Source organism: Rattus norvegicus, chromosome 8 (genome assembly GCF_021556685.1).
Source record: "Rattus norvegicus strain SHRSP/BbbUtx chromosome 8, alternate assembly SHRSP_T2T, whole genome shotgun sequence".
Lineage (NCBI taxonomy): Eukaryota > Metazoa > Chordata > Mammalia > Rodentia > Muridae > Rattus > Rattus norvegicus.
The window spans coordinates 122167501-122185053 of NC_141541.1; the positions used below are offsets into that span (position 1 = coordinate 122167501).

The 17553-nt window shown below is 47.6% G+C and overlaps 1 protein-coding gene across 1 annotated transcript in view; it reads left to right on the plus strand.

The window, feature by feature from the left end:
• Cmtm6 (CKLF-like MARVEL transmembrane domain containing 6) overlaps window positions 1–17191 on the plus strand; it is a 17908-nt gene extending 717 nt beyond the window's left edge. Inside the window, 3 exon segments of the mRNA NM_001007802.4 lie at window positions 4077–4253; window positions 6784–6882; window positions 14406–17191. Of these exon segments, the coding sequence (NP_001007803.1) occupies window positions 4077–4253; window positions 6784–6882; window positions 14406–14543 (414 nt within the window). The 3' untranslated portion in view covers window positions 14544–17191.
• Window positions 17192–17553: the final 362 nt, after the last annotated feature.

Here is a 17553-nt window from a genome sequence, read left to right on the forward strand (position 1 = left end):
GCTACTCCTGTGTCTCAGGGTCTTGATTCAGCTGTCAATGGGTATTAAGGTTTTTCAAGAAGACACTTTTAGGAAAACCAGATTGTTTAAAATGTTTACGGGTTTTGTTTAGTTCTATGAGCCATTTATGCTAAAAGCGGGCCCACTGGTTTCCTTGGGAAGATTTGAAATTCTCAAAACGCCGATAATCAGAACTTAGGTTCTTGGAACTCAGTTGACCTACTTTCCTGAAGTAGAAAACCAGCAGTTAGAAAACTGGCGCTGCCATTTTAGTTGCCAGCTTGGGGATGAGTAGGAAAAACATTTGGAGAAAAGTGATAAAGGAGCATATAGAGGATCTGGTCTCGTGTGACACCCCCCCCCCCCACATCTGCGGTGGGCACCTCTAGGTTCCCTCCTGTCTTTGCTTATTTGCAGAACCTGTTCTTTTTACCCAGATGGGTGTGGTTTGCTCCCTCCCCCTTCTTCTCCCTTCTCTCTCCCCTTTACACTCCTTCTCTTCCCCTCAAGTCTCAAGTAGTTCAGTTGGCTTCAAACAGTAATATGTTATAGAGGATGACCTTGAACTTCTGATGCTCCTGTCTCCACCACAGTGCTGGGATTATAGGTGTGCTCCACCACATGGTTTATGTGGTGCAGAGAATTGAACCCAGGGCCTTGTGCATAACTAGGCAAGCACTCTACCAACTTAGCATAAGTACACTGTAGCTGTCTTCAGACACACCAGAAGAGGGCATTGGATCCCGTTACAGTGGATGTGAGCCACCATGTGGTTGCTGAGATTTGAACTCAGGACCTCTGGAAGAGCAGTCAGCGCTCTTAACCGCTGAGACCACTGAGCCATCTCTCCTGCCCAGTCAACACGTTTCTAATGGAACCTTTTGAACAGAGTAGTTTCTGTATGGCTGAAGCATTCTTGCTGCTCCAAGGTAATCATCTGTGTTGGTCTTCTGCATGGGTGTGCAGAACAAAATCTTTTATTTTTAGTTGCTTTCATTTTCTCTAATAAGAAATGCTAGAGCCAAAGTCAAAACTCTAATTATTTTAGTTCAGCAGGCCTTAGCTCTGTCTCTTCAGAATAGGACACGACCAGAAGTTTTGCGGTTGTTTTGCTGTTGGACCACGGAGGTCAGTTTGCCTTGAAAAGGTTGTTAGCTGCTCTGAGTGTTTGCCAATGTGGGACTAGAACAGAGCACTCTGTCTCCGTGAAATTCATTTGTTCTGGGGAACTTGATTCTTTTTTTTTTTTTTTCGGAGCTGGGGACCGAACCCAGGGCCTTGTGCTTCCTAGGTAAGCGCTCTACCACTGAGCTAAATCCCCAGCCCCTTCTGGGGAACTTGAAATGTTAAAGGATGCTTTCTTAAAACACTTTTCTCTCCACATACCCCATCCCCACCCCCACCCCCAGGCTGGCTGTCCTGGAACTCACTCTGTTGACCAGGCTGGCCTCGAACTCACTGTTCTCTGCCTGCCTCTGGGATTACCACCACGACTAGCCCACTTTTTCATTTTAATGGTTGCCCTTTTGTTTCTGCTTTGTAAACTGTTTAGTACTATCTTACTCATTAACAATAAAAATGTGCTACAGGGTTACTGGAAAAAGTCCCAGGAAAGTTGTAGATGAGGCCTATGAAGTATTCATCCAGGCTGTATTCTTTAGTTGATTGAAAGTCTAATGGAATTGCAGAGCTCCGATAAGAAAATAAGGGTGTGGAGACAACAGAATCAGAAGAGGAGGCACAGTGTGTTAACAAGGAACCTTCAGACCTCGAGGACCGTATTCGGAGTGTGTGTTCATGATTTGTTATTTTGGACCATAAATCTTAGCACGGGTTTTCTAAGATTGCAAAGAGAAAAGAAGCCTGTTGTGAGACAGCAGGCTTGGGAGAGCGGGGGCTGGAGGGTGTGGTTCTCCTCTAGGTTCTTTCTGCCCTTTAGATCTCCCAGGCTGCTTGGAACTTGCTCTTACCAAGCTAAATACCAAGGGGCACAGGATGAACCTGCAAGCTAGGAGATTCTGATAAAAGCATAAAACTTGGCTGGTCTTGGAATTCGGCTAGTCTGCTGTACCTGTCACGTCTGACCTGCGTCTTGTCAAAGGCTTGCCTCACATCGAAAGGCCTGTCTCACTCATACCTTTCCAGACTGAGCAGTAAATAAGTTGAAACAGTGGTGTAAGAAATCGTAAATTTTATGCCACTAGAGTTTTGGTTTACTGTGTCTATTTGCCCTATGTTTCTTCTATTTTACTTGCTATTCTTTAAATACTTGGTGATGGAATTTATTCGGGTTTTATTGCTTAAATGAACCAGTCTGCGATTTAAGTTTTAGCTTAGGTTTATTATGAATGTTTGTGTGCATGGTATGTGTGGGTTCGTGTGGATGCCTCAGCTGCTGAGACTGGACTTTTTTCCCTCTGTCCAGTTATCTGGAGGTGGATCAGGGCTGAACACTTTGTACTTGAGCTCCTTTTGGCTGTTGAAGGGCATCTGCATTGTTTCTGGTTTGGGGCTGTATGAGTAAAGTCACTTTGAAGTTCCTGCACGGGTTTTTTCTCAAGTGGGTCTTCATTTCTCTGGAGTACCTGAGAGTGCTTAGCTTTTGAAGAAGCTTCTGGTTTTCCTAGTACTGCTCTGTTGGCATTTGTAATCAGATCGTGGGTGAATGGACTGTACACGTGAGCTACAACTCTGGGTCTTCATTTTTCTTTTGTTTCCCAAGCTCCTCTGTTTTTTGTTTGTTTGTTTGTTTGTTTTCCAGGGCTGGGAATTGAACCAGACACTCCCAAATGCCAGGCATGTATCCTACCAGTGAGCTACATTCCTAGCTCCGCATGTTGTAGCCCAGGCTGGCCTAGGCTTCCAGTGGATCCTACTGTCTCAGTTTCCTGGGTCTGGGTTTCTCGGTGTCAGTACCACTCTAGTGTGCTGTGTTGACTTTTTTTTGTAGCAGTTGTATGGTGCTCTGGGCCTGGCTTTCTCCCCTCTCCTCACTAGGGTGAAGTGGAATTTCCCTTTGGCCTCTGACTTTAGGCTATCAGTGCTTTTGATGGTCTGGACACTCAGGGGACTCCCCGTGCCTTCATGAACCACTCTACTGAGCAGTCTTTTTCCACTTCCTAAAGAGTTGAACCTCTTAGTGCCAGCTCCTCCCTGTACAGAGGTGCTCCCTGCCTGTCTCTGGTCCTCCCAGCAGAGGGTTTTTGCTAGGGTGGTAAAATGTGCTGAGTACTCTCATCTTGAATTTCCTTTCCTATGACCTCATCCCCTGCACCCTTGATGAGTTGCTCACACCTGCTGCTGCCTTCTGTCCCCACCATAACCCCCTTCCTCAAGTACACAGAGTTATCGAACTCTCTGCCAGACTGGAGTTTGCTTGCAGTGTCACTGATCTCACGGTCCACTGTCTCAGTGCATCTAGTGCAGGTGCCCCAGTGTTGTAGCAGTAGCCCAGTCGCTGCCTTCCGATGGGCATGCTTGTTCTGCCGTTTCTCATTGCTGGCATCTCCCCTTTGCCCTCTCTCAGGGAGTTCTTGACTTTTTACTTGGCTTCCCCTCAGAGTCTTTGTGTGCAGCCACACTTCCCCTGGCTTCTAGACTAGTCTCACCATGTGCCTCCAACTATACACACCTCTGCCTGACTTTCCCGCTGACTCCGTTACAACAGCTAACAACACCAAAACTGCCATGCACAGTGGCGCTCGGCTTTCTTTCCGTCTGGAAGCCTCTCCCATGGGCTGCTAGCACACTCTCATCTCTGAGTCTCAGCGTTTGACACACGGTAGTTAACTGGGTGTATCCCTTCAAGGCGAGCAGACGCTGAGTTCTGTTTACCAGGCTTTTTCACTAATCTTATTTGCTCTGGTCTCTACTTTACAAACATTTTAGCAAACAGAGAGTGGGTTTAATTTTGTTTTAGAAGGGGGTGTTTCACAGCGTTGGCAAAGGCTGGCCGGGAACTTTTGATCCTTCTGCTTCAGCTCCCAAGTGCCTGGATTTATAGGCACAGCCTGCATGTGGGTTTTGGATGCCATGGGTTATTTCACTCACTGAGGTCAAATGGTCCCCATCTCTAGCTGCTGTCTCTCCTGGCCTTCATCTGTGAAGAGGTTGTGTCCGAGTGTGGGCTGTGTGGAGGCCTGTACTTCTTTGAGTTTGTGAGCTGCAGTGCCTTTCTCCTGAGCCTTCTCCTGCTGATCGTGTACTGCACAGCAGTGTACAACAGAGTGGATACTGGAAAAGTCAAGTCATCGGTAAGTGGGGAAAACACGGTCCCTGTGTGGGGCTCTCCTGGCTTCATTGTGAGAGTGGTGAGCACAGCACTGGGCAGAGCATTGGCTGTGTTCTGACTCTCTGCCCCCTGGGAACTGGGGCTCCTCTTCAAAGACCGAGAGAAGAAATGCTCCTGGGGGAGAGGAAGCCACCAGTGATTGGTAGTTAGTGGCGGCCTCACCCAATTCACATTAGACATTTTGTGGTGTTTGTCTTGAGACCAGCCTAGATTGGCCTGAACTTATGATTCTCCTGCCCTGAGTGCTGGCATTGTGGGCACTGGCCACTGTGCCACCTAACATCTTAGAAGTTTGATTTTGTCACTTTTTATTTCTTACATTTTAGAGTGTCACTCATTAGCTTTACAGTTAGGAATTGAGTGACCGCTCTCTACCAGACATTTTACTGTGCATGGGAGCCAGAGAGATCCCATGGCACTATAGGGTCTTTAGAAACATGGTTCCTCTGTTTATCCCTGGCTGAACTCACTCTGTAGACCAGGCTGGCCTCAAACTCACAGAAATCTGCCTGCTTCTGCCTCCTGTGTGCTGGGATTTCCTGGAATTAAAGATGTGCACCACCATGCCGGGCTTTCATTGAATCATATAAAAAGATAACAGTTGTATTTAGGTGAATAGAGACTGTCTTTGCTGGGTCACTGTTAGAATGTTTTCCAGGCTGGGGTTTGTGGCTCAACCCTCAGACATGCTCACACATGCAAACATACAAACACACACACATACAGGTGAAAGTATCTTTTATTTATCTGATGTAATTGTCACCTGCCTCCGTATGCTATCCTAGGCCTAGTCCTGGAAGCTTTTAGCCTCTGTACAAAATAATCTAGGCCTAGAATGTTTTAACCTCTGAGACTTGCTGCTGAATAAGTTCACACTTTCTAGTTCTTTCTGACCTCTGCTGGCTGGCTCAGACACCTCACCAAACTGACTGGTTCAATCTGGCTTCTTCTGACTGAATTGCTCTGCTTGGCCTCATACTAACTTTGGCAATCTCTTCTAACCTTCTGGCTTGTTCTGTCTTCACCTTTTTCACCTTTGTCTACCTTGTTCCTTCTCTGAAGCTTGTGGTAAAACTTGCCCCCACCCCCAGCTGCTCCCTCTTAAGTAGCTTCCCTGTCTTCTGTCTTGTGAGAGTTGGGCATATCCTATTTTGTCAAATCTTTCTCTGATTTTTCACATTGTCTGCCACTCAATTAGACATCACTTACCAACATGGGTGCTTCCTTCTACAAACCAACTTTACCTTCATTGTGTGGGATTAAGAGTGGGTGCTAAGGATGTGTCTATATTCCAGCCAGAGTAACCATGTTGCTGGATTAAAATCTCTCTGCAATATACATGTAAACAAACAAACAAAACCCACCCCAAACTGACTGGGGTATGGTTCAGCTGGGAGAACACTTGTTTGGATTGCACTGAAGCCCTTGGCCTTATGAATTGGTATGGTTTTACATGCCTGTAATCTTTGAAGTTAGGTGTACAGAGAATTTACTCCACAGAGCTGTCCTCTGGCCTTCACACACATGCAGTGGCATTGGCATCCCCACGCCAACAATAAGAAACAAGAATTACATAATTAGGAAGTTACATAGCTGGGATTTGAACTGTGGTAGTCTGACTTTACAAGCTATGTTTATCAAACATTGCATCTTTTTAAAAAATGTTTTATTTTGTGTATTTGTTTGTCTGCATGTTTTTGTATATATTCCGTGCATGCCTAGTGCCCTTGGGGGCTAGAAGAGGGTGTCAAATGCCCAGAACTGGAGTTACAGATGATTGTGACCCATCCTGTGGGTGCTAGGAATTGAACCCTGGTCCTCTGGAAGAGCAACCAGTGCTCTTAACTGTTGAGACGTCTCTCTCTAGCCCTGGTAGTGCATTATTCTATCTCAAGATGGTTTTTCTGAGTATCCCAGTACTTGGAAGGTAGAGGCAGGACTCCAAGAAGTTCCTGGCCAGTCTGGGCTATGTAAGAACCTGTGAGAAATAAATACAAACCCAGCAAACAGCAGTCAGCTCCAGGGCAGTGCCTTCCTGAGGCCACAGGTTCACTCTCCAGGAACGCACAAGGACAGAGCAAACAGGCAAAACCTATTCAAAAGCAAAAATGGGCCAGGTATGGTGTCGCATATGTCTGTAATTCCAGCCCTGGGGAGGCACAGGCAATGTCTGTAATTCCAGCCCTGGGGAGGCACAGGCAGATGGTTCGGTCTCAGTGAGTTCAAGGCCAGCCTGGTCCACACATTCAGTTCCAGACCAGCCAGGGCTACATGGCGAGAGCCTGTCTCAAAAAGAAAAGTTTTGTAGCATACTATTACATGCAGCCTAAAGTAGACAGTGTTGTTTGAATGTAGGCTTGTTGAAAAGGTACCATAGCATGTTTTAAGTTTGGGTTGCACCAAGAAAATGTAAGTCATTCAGGGTCTTTGAAATGAAAAATGTCACTTTGCCAGCTGCTCTGACCTTGTGCGCTCTTGTTCCCTTCGTGTAGGATTTTTACATCACCCTGGGCACAGGGTGTGTGTTTCTGCTGGCTTCTATCATCTTCGTCTCTACCCATTCCGGGACCTCGGCTGAGATTGCTGCAATTGTAAGTACTTTGCACTGTTAGCCTTGTTTTTGTTTCCTTAGAAATGGAGAATTTAGAAAGTTCTTCATAGATCAGCGTAACCGTTTTTACTTGTTTATTTTGATACGTGTGTTTGTGAGGGATGTGCACCTGTGTTCCGTGATCCGTGTAGATGAGAGACGCTCTTTGGTGTTGGCCCTGCCTTTCTACTGCCATATAGTGCCAGTGAGTGCTGAGCCAGCTGCCCACTAGCTCTTACCTGGCTGGCCCTGGCGCTCACCAGGACTGTGCTGGGATTGGAGGGATGAGTCATCTCACCTGACCCCACTAGCTTCTTGGAATCTCCTGTTTCTACTTACCATTTCCTGTAGGTGTTCCAGGGTTACAGATGCTTTTGACACTGTGCCTGACTCCCCCCACCCCCACCCCCACCCAGGGCCTTGCGCTTCCTAGGTAAGCGCTCTACCACTGAGCTAAATCCCCAAACCCCCCCCCCCTTTTTTTTTTGGTTCTTTTTTTTTTTTTCCGGAGCTGGGGACCGAACCCAGGGCCTTGCGCTTCCTAGGTAAGCGCTCTACCACTGACCTAAATCCCCAACCCCTTGTGCCTGACTTTTATATTAGTTCCCGGATGTGAGCTCGGGTCTTTAGGCTTGTGTGCCAAACACTTTTACCCACTGAGCCATCTCCGCAGCCGAGAGTAGTTTTTTCTACTTAAAGTATAATGGGAGACCTAAAAGTAGTCTCAGGAACCTAGGACCTGTGTGGAATTTGGCTGAGTTTTGTTACCGTAGTTCTCTTTATGCTGATATAAACTAGTGTTGGCTAAGGCAGGTGGCACACTGGCCTTGGTCCCTGTCCAGATGTCTCTGCCCTCAGTACTGCTTTAAGTTCAGAGAAACTGGAGAAAGGGCTGGCAGGGTTGGCCAGGCGACCTGTGACGGCGTTGGAGCGAAGCCTGCCTGAGCTCAGTCTAACTTTGGTTGCTCACTCTAGTTTTCGTTTTGTTTCTTTTTCTTATCTTTCTTTTCTTTCTTCTTCCTCCCCCTCCTTCCCCTGTTGTTTGTTTGTTGCAGTACAGGGGCTCGAATTTAGGACCTCATGCATGCTAGGCAAGTCCTCTACCCCCGAGCTACAGCCCCAGGGTTATTTCTTGGATTGTGGGATAGAGTCTTGCTCTGTAGTCTAGGCTAGCCCTGAGTTTGATGTTTGTTGTAAGCTGCTCTCACCTCGGAAGTCTCTTGCCTCAGTGTCCTGGGTGCTGCGACTCCATGCCTGTACGGCTCCTGTAGTCTTGAATGGTCTTCAACAGGCCAGGCTGCCCCTCTCCTAAAGCCTGGTTAAGGGTGTGTGCTAGGCAGGGGTTGCTCTTGAGGAAGTAAGTCATTTTCAGGTTTCCCTCTACGTGGAATACATGGAATCAATCCCTTTCTTTCCTTCTTTCTTTCCTCCTTTCTTTCCTTCCTTCTTTCTTTCCTTCTTTCTTTCTTCCTTTCTTTCTTCCTTTCTTTCTTTCCTTCCTCCTTTCTCTTTCTTTTCTTTTCTTTTTTTTCTTTTCTTTTTTTTTTTTTTTGAGGCAGGGTTTATCTGTGTAGCCTTGGCTATCCTGGACCTCACTATGTAGACCAGGCTGGCCTCAGACTCAGAGATCAGCCTGCCTCCCCCTTCTGAGTGCTAGAACTAATTATGTGTGCCACCATGCCCAGAACATATTCTTTTTTTTTTAATGATTTATTTATTTACATATTGGGTACTTTGTCTCCCTATATACATGCACACCAGAGGACAGCGTCACACAGGTTTGGGCCTCCATGTAGGTGCTGAATTGAACTCAGGACCTCTGGAAGAGCAGTGAATGCTCCTAACCACTGAGCTATCTCTTCTGCCCATCAGTCACTCTTAAAACTAGTTCTGTGACAGTTCCTCTCTGGTGGAGGAGTCTGACCAGCTCTCTCCCATTTTCTCCTTCATTGACCTATCGACTCCCCCACCCACTAGAAAGAGAGACAGAAATGGGCTTGCCTCTGCAAACCTTGCTGGAGCGTGTGTTAAGTTCTAAAAGCCAAACCTTTGAGACAACAAGGGGCAGTTGAGAGAAGAGCCAGCTTTTGTTTGAAGTCTTTGGGCCAACTGTTGTTTTTTTTTTTTTTCTTTTGTTTTTGTTTTATTTGCTTTTTTGAGACAGAGTTTCACTGTGTAAGTCAGAAGACAACATTGATTTTTTTTTAATATTTAAAAAAAATTCTGAATCTGTGTGTGGTTGTGTGCATGTGTGTACAGGTAGGCACCCTCAGGCCAGAGGTACAGAGGATTGTCAGCCTCATAACACGGGTGCTGAGAACTGAACTTGGGTCCTCAGGGAGAACAGTGTATCCTCTCAGCCCCTGAGCCCTCTCTGTAGCCCGCAGCCTTGTTTTCTGAGACAGGGCCTCTCGCCAGCCTGGATATTGCCACGTAGGCTGGGATAGCTGGCCCCAAGTGCTGGGGCTCTGTCTTCCTGTACGTCAGGACTGAAACTACAAGCACATGACAGCATCTGGCTTTAGAAAAAATATTTTTCCATTTTGTGTGGGTGAGTGTGAGTGTATGTGTGTGCACACCATAACACGCATGTAGCAGTCAAAAAGAAGGCTTTTGGGAGTCATTCATACTTAGGTCATTAGGCTTAGAGCAGCAAGCACCTTCTAACCATCAAGCCATCCTGCTAGCTTCCTTTTCTAGGTTCAGTTAGTTATTCAAGACAAAGTTTCTTTCTCTGTGTAGCTCTGGCTGTCTTGGAACTCCCTTTCTAGACCAGAAGTGGCCTCAAAGTCAGAGATCTGCCTACTTCTGTCTCCCAAGTACTGGGATTAAAGGCTTGCACCACTAGGTGCTAGACCTCTTAAAAATGTAGGGTTAAAGGGCTGGAGAGATGGCTCAGCGGTTAAGAGCACTGACTGCTCTTCCAGAGGTCCTGAGTTCAATTCCCAGCAACCACATGGTGGCTCACAACCATCTGTAATGGGATCTGATGCCCTCTTCCGGAGTGTCTGAAGACAGCTACAGTAAACTACATTTTAATATAGAGTAATACTATATTGTTTATAGGCTCAGAGACTGAAAGATGGCTTGACATGTAGAGCCTTTGCTGCTCCTGCAGAAAGCCTAGGTTCAGTGCCCACATGGCAGCTCAAAGTTACCTGGGGACCCAATTCCTTATAGCACCAGGCGTCCAGATAGATATCCATGCAGACAAAACACTCAGACTCAGGAAGAAAAAGAAATAAAATCTTTTAAAAGAAAACACTGAAAGAATTGCAGATGGTGCTGTGCTGGTCTGATTTGTCAGGGGATAGAGAGACAGATGCAGTTGAGCCGCAGAACAGACTCCATAGGCAGCGAGAGGGTTTGCTAGTGAGCGTATGTTTAGGCTGGCTGTGTTGGCATGTCCAGGTGAGCTCATTTACTGTGGGTGGGGGAGATAAAGTCCTGTGTTCTTAGGGTGGAGGAGGGAAAGAAGCAGCCAGCGACTGCAAGAGTGGCCACAGTCATGGAAATACAGGCATGGCATGGCGTGCCTTCAGTCACGGCATTTGGAAGATTGAGTTTGAGGCTGGCTACCTGGAAAGCTACCTCCCAGCCCCCGCCCTCCCACACACAGGACAAAGTCGGCAGGCTGAGGTTGCGAGAGACTTGCTACTGCTTTCTTCCTGTTTTGGCCTTTACTTCCTCAAGGGGTTTGCTAGTGAGGAAGCCAAATTTGAAGCATGGTCTCTTGTTTCTTGACAGAATTCTCCGAATGTTTAGGTCATATGCTAGAATAACACAATGAGGAAGTGATTTAAGGAAGAGGAATTAGGGAATAGCATCAAGTCCCTGTGTCACCACATTGTGACAAGCGAGGGAGAGTGTATTAGATGAGTAAGTAGTGTTTAAGAATGGAGGTTTGTTCTGATCTGAGGAGCGTCATCTGTCTTCACCTAACCTGAGCTACACACCATGTTTCCCACATCTGTGTGTCAGTGAAACCATTGTTACTAACCTTGTATTGAGTACCATCTTGTGGGATTTAATTTTCTATCTACTGACCCAAGTCATTATTGACATCCCATAGACTCCTACATACACTTCAGGGCTGGCTCCCACTTAGAGGCTTGACTTTGAGTCTACTGAAGAGACAGGGAACAGGGGATTGCCTTCCACTAATGAGCTTCATGGTGGGGTGCTGTAAGGTAATAGATGGCTCTGAGGGAGGAATGCGGGACTTGTAGGAGCTTAGATAAGAAGTAACACTGCACCTGAGGTCAGTTTGGCAGGGCCGCAGTAGAGCAGCAGGTCCAGGATACAACGTTCCAGGCTTTCTGTGTAAAAAGACACAGTGTTACAGGACATGGGGACGTGGGGATTGAGATGTCACCCTGTGTCCTGCTACTGTCATGGACAGGGGCTGGGGTTGAGACATTCTGAGAGAATAGGATCAGTTGATGTCTGGATAACAGGATGATAGGGCAGTAGTCTTCCTCATGGCTGGCTGGATGTCTCATTTTCAGTCAGCCTTAAAAGGTGCAGGCATGTGGCTTTGGCTACCCCGACGCTCTGGTGACCAGCTGCCCCGCTGCCCCAGCTGGACATGAGATAGAGATATTCGGTCCCAGGGTTTGGGGAAGACTTGTAGGACTGTCTTGCTTGCAGCCATAGAAATGTTGAAGGTTATGGTAAGGTGTGTACAGTGAGGGATCTAGACGTCGTACCCTCATGCCCTCTTGAAAGGCTTGTCTAGTGAAGCAGAGGGAAACACGGGCCATTGCAGTAGTATTGTGGTAGATGGACCTTACAATGGGGACTCAAATTGTAAACTTACAAAATTAGGACATGTTTTGGATATATATATATGTGTGTGTATGTATGTGTGTGTGTGTGTGTGTGTGTGTGTGTGTGTGTGTGTGTGTATCTCCTGTAAGTCTGAGGCCTCCTGTCAGAATAGCAGTGTTGGAACCCAAGAGTGAGTCTTCTCAAGTGGACATGGAGCAGGAATAAGAGAAGCACCTCTTCAGTGGGGACTGACAGGCACAAACAGGAGAGGGAAGGAAGGGTGAGTGCCTGCTGTGAGTAGGCCAGAGTTACCAGGAGACACAGAACACAGCTTCATCTGCTACTTAAAGCTCCTTTGTAATCAGTGTCGACTACCATGTCCAGGACACCGTTGTGGTCAGTGTGCTTGGTCACCAGGAATTCTGCCTGTGTTACAGTTGGAGGGAGCAGCCTCATCTGGTTGATACTTTAATAGCGGCTTGAGGTCCCCGGAGGTCAGAGGGTAGCTGTGGCGTGAGTGTGAGAGTTCCTCCTCGAGGGTGGAGCCTCTGGTTTCAGTATAGGATGGGTTGTTCATGGTCTATGAACCTGAAAAACTGAACTCAACAGCTAAGGCCCAATAATTCAGCAGTTGCTGGGGTGAGAAGGGCTAAGGAGTCCCTGAGCAAGGAGTCTAGACGGGCTTTGCGGGAAGACTTTTATGTAGACTTCCTTACCCAGTGCTTGGGGACAGATGTTGGATCAGAGGACGGCTTTGGTGGATGGTCGTTAGCAGTGTGCCTCGGGAGATGTGAGGTGTGTGAGAGAGTGGGATGTCGGCACCCAGGGCTGGGCGGGGGAGGGAGCTACCTATGCGAGGAGCATCCCACACATGAGTTTGAGAGGACTTAGGCCATGTGGAGCCCGGGGCTGGACAGGAGCAGTAGAGAGGAAGTCAGGCTAGTTTGTTGACCTTCGCACAGTGCTGTGTGAGGCCACCTCTCTCTCCCTCTCCATGATGCTGGAGGCTCTACAGCATATCTGACTTTCAGGTCCTGTGGAGAGCTCTGCAGGCTCCCTCTCTGACATTAGATGTGTGGGCAGGACCATTGCATTTGTGTGGATTCAGGAAGGCCAGACCTGGGCACTACTGTGATAAGACAGCCATTATGGCATCAGCTCCTTGGGTGCGTGGGATGTGCGTACCTTCTGCCCCTTCAGGAAGGGATCAGGACCAGTATGTGTTTGGTCTTGAGTACACTGTAGCTGTCTTCAGACACCAGAAGAAGGCATCAGATCCCATTACAGATGGTTGTGAGTCACCATGTGGTTGCTGAGAATTGAACTCAGGACCTCTGGAAGAGCAGTCAGTGCTCTAACCGCTGAGCCATCTCTCCAGCCCGTGCTTGGTGGTGTTATCAGGTGCTGGGCCAGACGGTTGTTCTCTCAGAGCCACCCCTCCCTGCTTTCCCCTGTCCTTGAAGGTTATAAGCTCCTCCTCTTCTCCCCCTGCCACACAAGAGTCAGAGGCAGCTTGACTCTAAGCACATACTGTCAACTGTCGTTTGCCCATGTAGCATAGAACACACCCTTTAAACCTATAGGGAGGCACCCACACTCTGCCTTGTAGACTGCAGTCTTGTCAGAGGCCCTACCATGTAGTCTTTCCATGGCATTCATAACCCTTGTAAGCACTCCCTTCCGTGTTCCCTTGGACTTTACTCTCTGGCACCTCTCCTGTGGGCCCCTCTTGGCTGCTTTCCTTTTTCTTTGGGGGTGGATTAAAAAACAGCAGCTAGAAAGGAAGAGAGGTAGGTGTGTGGCTTGAAGTCCAGCCTTCATGTCAGCCTTATGATTCCCAAGGCTAATAGGAATTCCTAGTGTCTCTCGTCATGGAGGGTAGCTGCTGACTGAGGTGGAGGCAGACAAAAACAGCTAGGGTTAGGGTCTTCTGAGTGATGATGGTGACCTCTTGGTGGTTAGAGACCCTCTCTTCCAACATGTGGATAGTGTGGCTGGAGTCAGCTGGGAAGCAGGTGTGTGAGAGCTGCTGTGATGTACACAGGTTCTTTAATAAGCCCAGCAAGGACTGGTCTCCAAATCCCAACCGGAAGTCAGCAGGGAACGAAGGGGGTTCCTTTCCTAAGTTTCTGGAGGAGATGTGTGGCCACCCTACAGGGAGTCTGTGGCTTGGAGGGGTCAGGCAGAGGAGATGGCACAGGGACTTCTAGTAGCCAAGGGAACACGGAAGGGACTAGAGGAGCAGGGAGGCTAGATCTTTCCTGTCTGTCGTCTACACCTGACACTGGCCCTGGGTTGGCAGCTCTGTGCTTCTGTCCCTCGCACCGCCCAGCAGAAGAACTGGCATCTGTGCCCTGTGAGGCACACAGAGGCAGCTGTTGTCATTCTGGGGACTTTCCTTTGTCACTTCCTTTCCTCTTTGGATAACTTTTAAGTTCTGTTAAAGAATAGTAAGTGTGGGTGGAGGGACAGCTCGGCACGTGGGATACTCGCTGCTCTTCTAGAGATTTAGCACCCACGTCAGGTGACTCTGTCCCACTTCCAGGAAATCCTGTAATGCTCCAAAAGAACCCACAGAAATGTGGCATTCACTTCCACAGACAAACACATAGACGTAAGTAGGACTAAAGCAGATCTTTTTAAGTAGTTATAAGGTAGAAGTGATCAGCCTTCTCTCCATGATGTGAGCTCTCAGACTGAGGAGGACACAAGGTTGTAACTCACTTCCTCATATAACTCCCCTTTCTTCCTTAGGTGTTTGGCTTCCTAGGAAGCTCAATGTTTCTACTGGACTTCGTCGTCATGCTGTGTGAGAAGCTGCGGGAGAGCCCTCTTAGAAAGCCCGAGAACAACGCTAGAGCTGAAGCCCTCACTGAACCACTGAATGCTTAAAGACAAGGAGTGGGGGCTGTGGACCCAAACAGAGGCTCCCTCCTTGTGACCTGTGTCATGTGTGCACCTTTTGGAGAGAAGGGAAAGGACAGAAGAACAGCTTCACAGAGCTGGGCTGGATGACAGCCCAGCAGTAAGCTCAGAGGGTTTTTAATAACTGTTGGAACCTGTCTCAAACGGAGGAGGTGGTGTTTGTTTGTTTGTTTGTTTTGTTCTTAGAGATGAAGACTGCTGTCTCTTTGAATTGCATGTCTGTCATTTTGCTACAGGACGCCTGCCCCTCATCAGGGTTAGCTTCCAGACCGTGCCTTGTCCGTCCTTTCAGGAACTGGTTAATTTCTGTTGTGTCGTTAGAGATTTAATTTGTGTTTAAGTGACTGGTGTAGGCTTCTCTCCTTAATGTTAGATCCTTTACTGGATCCCACTCAGTCTTACACTTATGTGCTAACCTTTCAAAGCAATTATTCTTAATTCCTTCTGAGCCATGCATTGCCTAACAGAAAATGTGTAGCCTGCTGGTGTTTATTTGTATGAAAGCAACAGTAGCATCAGCCTTGTGGTGGCTTTTACATTGCACTTTGGTTGTTGAGATTAAGTTTGTTATGGGCCACAGGGAAGTGAGGGAACTGATTAGTCTAGCTAAAGACCAAAGAGAAGAGACTGTCCCGCACAGCAGGTGTAATCACACAGAGAGGCCTTGATCACTCGGCAGAGATGTGAAGGGTTGGTGCTGTGTTCACACACGCAGACAGTTGATGACGTCAGACTGGAGACTGGGTCTCCCTCTGGGCAGATGATCATTTCTGCTCAAGCGAACACAGCTCTGCCGGCTTCTCTTCAGAGGCCTAGCTGGGAGCTCTCGCCCACCAGAGATGCCTCCTTTCTGACCAGCTCTAGAATGGTCCCGTGCTGTGTACCGTCTGTGAAGGTGAGCGCGCACTCTCACTCTCCGTTCTCTTCCCACTGTCAGCCATCTCCAGGCCATCCAGAGTCGTGTCCCTTCTCGTCACCAAGCGTCTGAGGCAGGAGTGTCAGGCTCGTCCCATGGGCCTCTGCTTGGGTTTCTCTCCAGGGAGGTGTCTTGAGAAAGCGAATCCTAGAAGCCCTGCTAGTGAATACTGCTGGTGGTGTAAGGAGGCCAGACTTCTTGGGACTTTGGAAGAATTGCTTGTTGCTGGAAGGCTGTCTTAGAGCCACTGGGCACCCTGGTGACCAAAGGGGACCCTTCTTACCTTCCTACAGTTTAACTGAGACTCAGGTTTCCCAGGCTGGGGTTTCTCTCTGAAGCGATGCGATCATGCGATCATATTTCCAGGGAGTCACTGTAAAGTCCCCCTCCGTTCCAGTGTCTTGTCTGCCATTGTGTGTGGAAGACGGTTTCAGTTTCATGAGTGAGCCTGCTACAGTTCTTGGAAGTGGCTGAATCTGGGCACACAGCTTCTGCTCTGTGCCTGCCTCACTGTCTGACTGATCTGCTGGCCTCAGGGTTTACATTGCTGGTGATGTCACCATAGCTGCTTTGGAGATCATGAAACTAATCATGGATGTTGCCTTACTGGGTGTGCCTTCTCAGAGAGGTGACAGTAGGCTCTTGAAGCTAAGAATAGAAAAATTCAAAAGTAGCCAGTTTATTGCAGACAATTTTAGAGTTTCATATCAAGCTGTGCTGTAGTTACTGTAAATATCATTTAGACCTGTTGAGAATTAACAGCAAATTGGGGCTACTTTAGTGTTGCCAATTATTAGTCAGCTGACTTACCATAGCAAAATACCTGAGACAATCAACTTAAAAAGAGGAAGGGCTGGAGAAAGGGTTAATCTTGGTTTGCAGTTTGGAGGCTTCAACCCTTGGTCAGACCTGTTGTTTTAGAAGGCAGCACATCACTTGGGGAGTTCATGGTAGAGCTGCAAGCAAGGAAAGAAGGGTGGTGACTTGAGGTCCTGAGGTCTCTTAAGGGTCACCTCCCTGTCCCCGCTGACCTAAGACTTCACACTGGTCCCCACCTCTAAAGGTGTCTGCCTGCAATAGTGCCATCCTGAGACCTAGCTTCTAACTCGCAGGTGCTTAGGGACATTGTACTCTGTGGTAGGCGCCTCTCTGCCCGTGTGTGGCTTGTTCGTGATTGACAGTCACTCTGGCCTGCTGTGTTAGTGTCCCACAGCGGGGGACTCTGCCGGGCCACTTCAGGCTTTCCTTTTAGGAAGATAATTTGGTCACTTGTGTCTGTGGCCACTCTTAGAACTTTCTCTTTTGGGGGAACCTGTGGCTGGTTGACTTCTGGATTCGATGGAGAGAGATGATATTAAAGACTGTGGCAACAAACACCCTGCAGAAGCACTGGAACCAGAGACTGTCAGCACAGTAGGGACAATGTCTTTTCTAGTAGCTGTGGCAGATTTGAGTTCCTGTAATTTATACAAATTGTTTAGAATGGTTTTTAAGACTTAGAAGGGAAATATACTTACAGCACAAGACTTTTATAATTATACTTTAAATTATGCTTTATGTGGGACAGGAAAAATGTATTTTTACATTGCTTATATCAGATCACTTTTGTATTTGTTGATTTAAAGCCTGTGGGTCTTTTTTTATCACTCTTAATATCAACTTTTATAATCTTTTAAAATAAATCCTCTTAATTCCAGTGTTTATGCCTTCACAGTTGTTCATTATATAGACCTATTTAGATAAACCCCTCATTTGAGGGTGTTAGCGGTCCCTTGTGACTATACATGTCCTTTGTGGGCTGTCTTCTGGAGGAGAGGCGGAACACGCATTTAAACGTCACGTTCGTCAGCTGTGGCAGCCATCACCTAGGGCTGACGCAGGCAGGTTACCAGCTTAAAGCCAACCTGGTTTACACAGTAGTGAAAACATTCTCAGAGCCGGCTGTGGTAGAGGCAGATCTCTGAGTTTAAGGTCAGCCTAGGCTACGTAGTGAGTTCCAGGTCAGCCAAATAAACAAAGGAAAACAAAAATACTTTTAGGGAATCACGTGGCGTGGGCTGT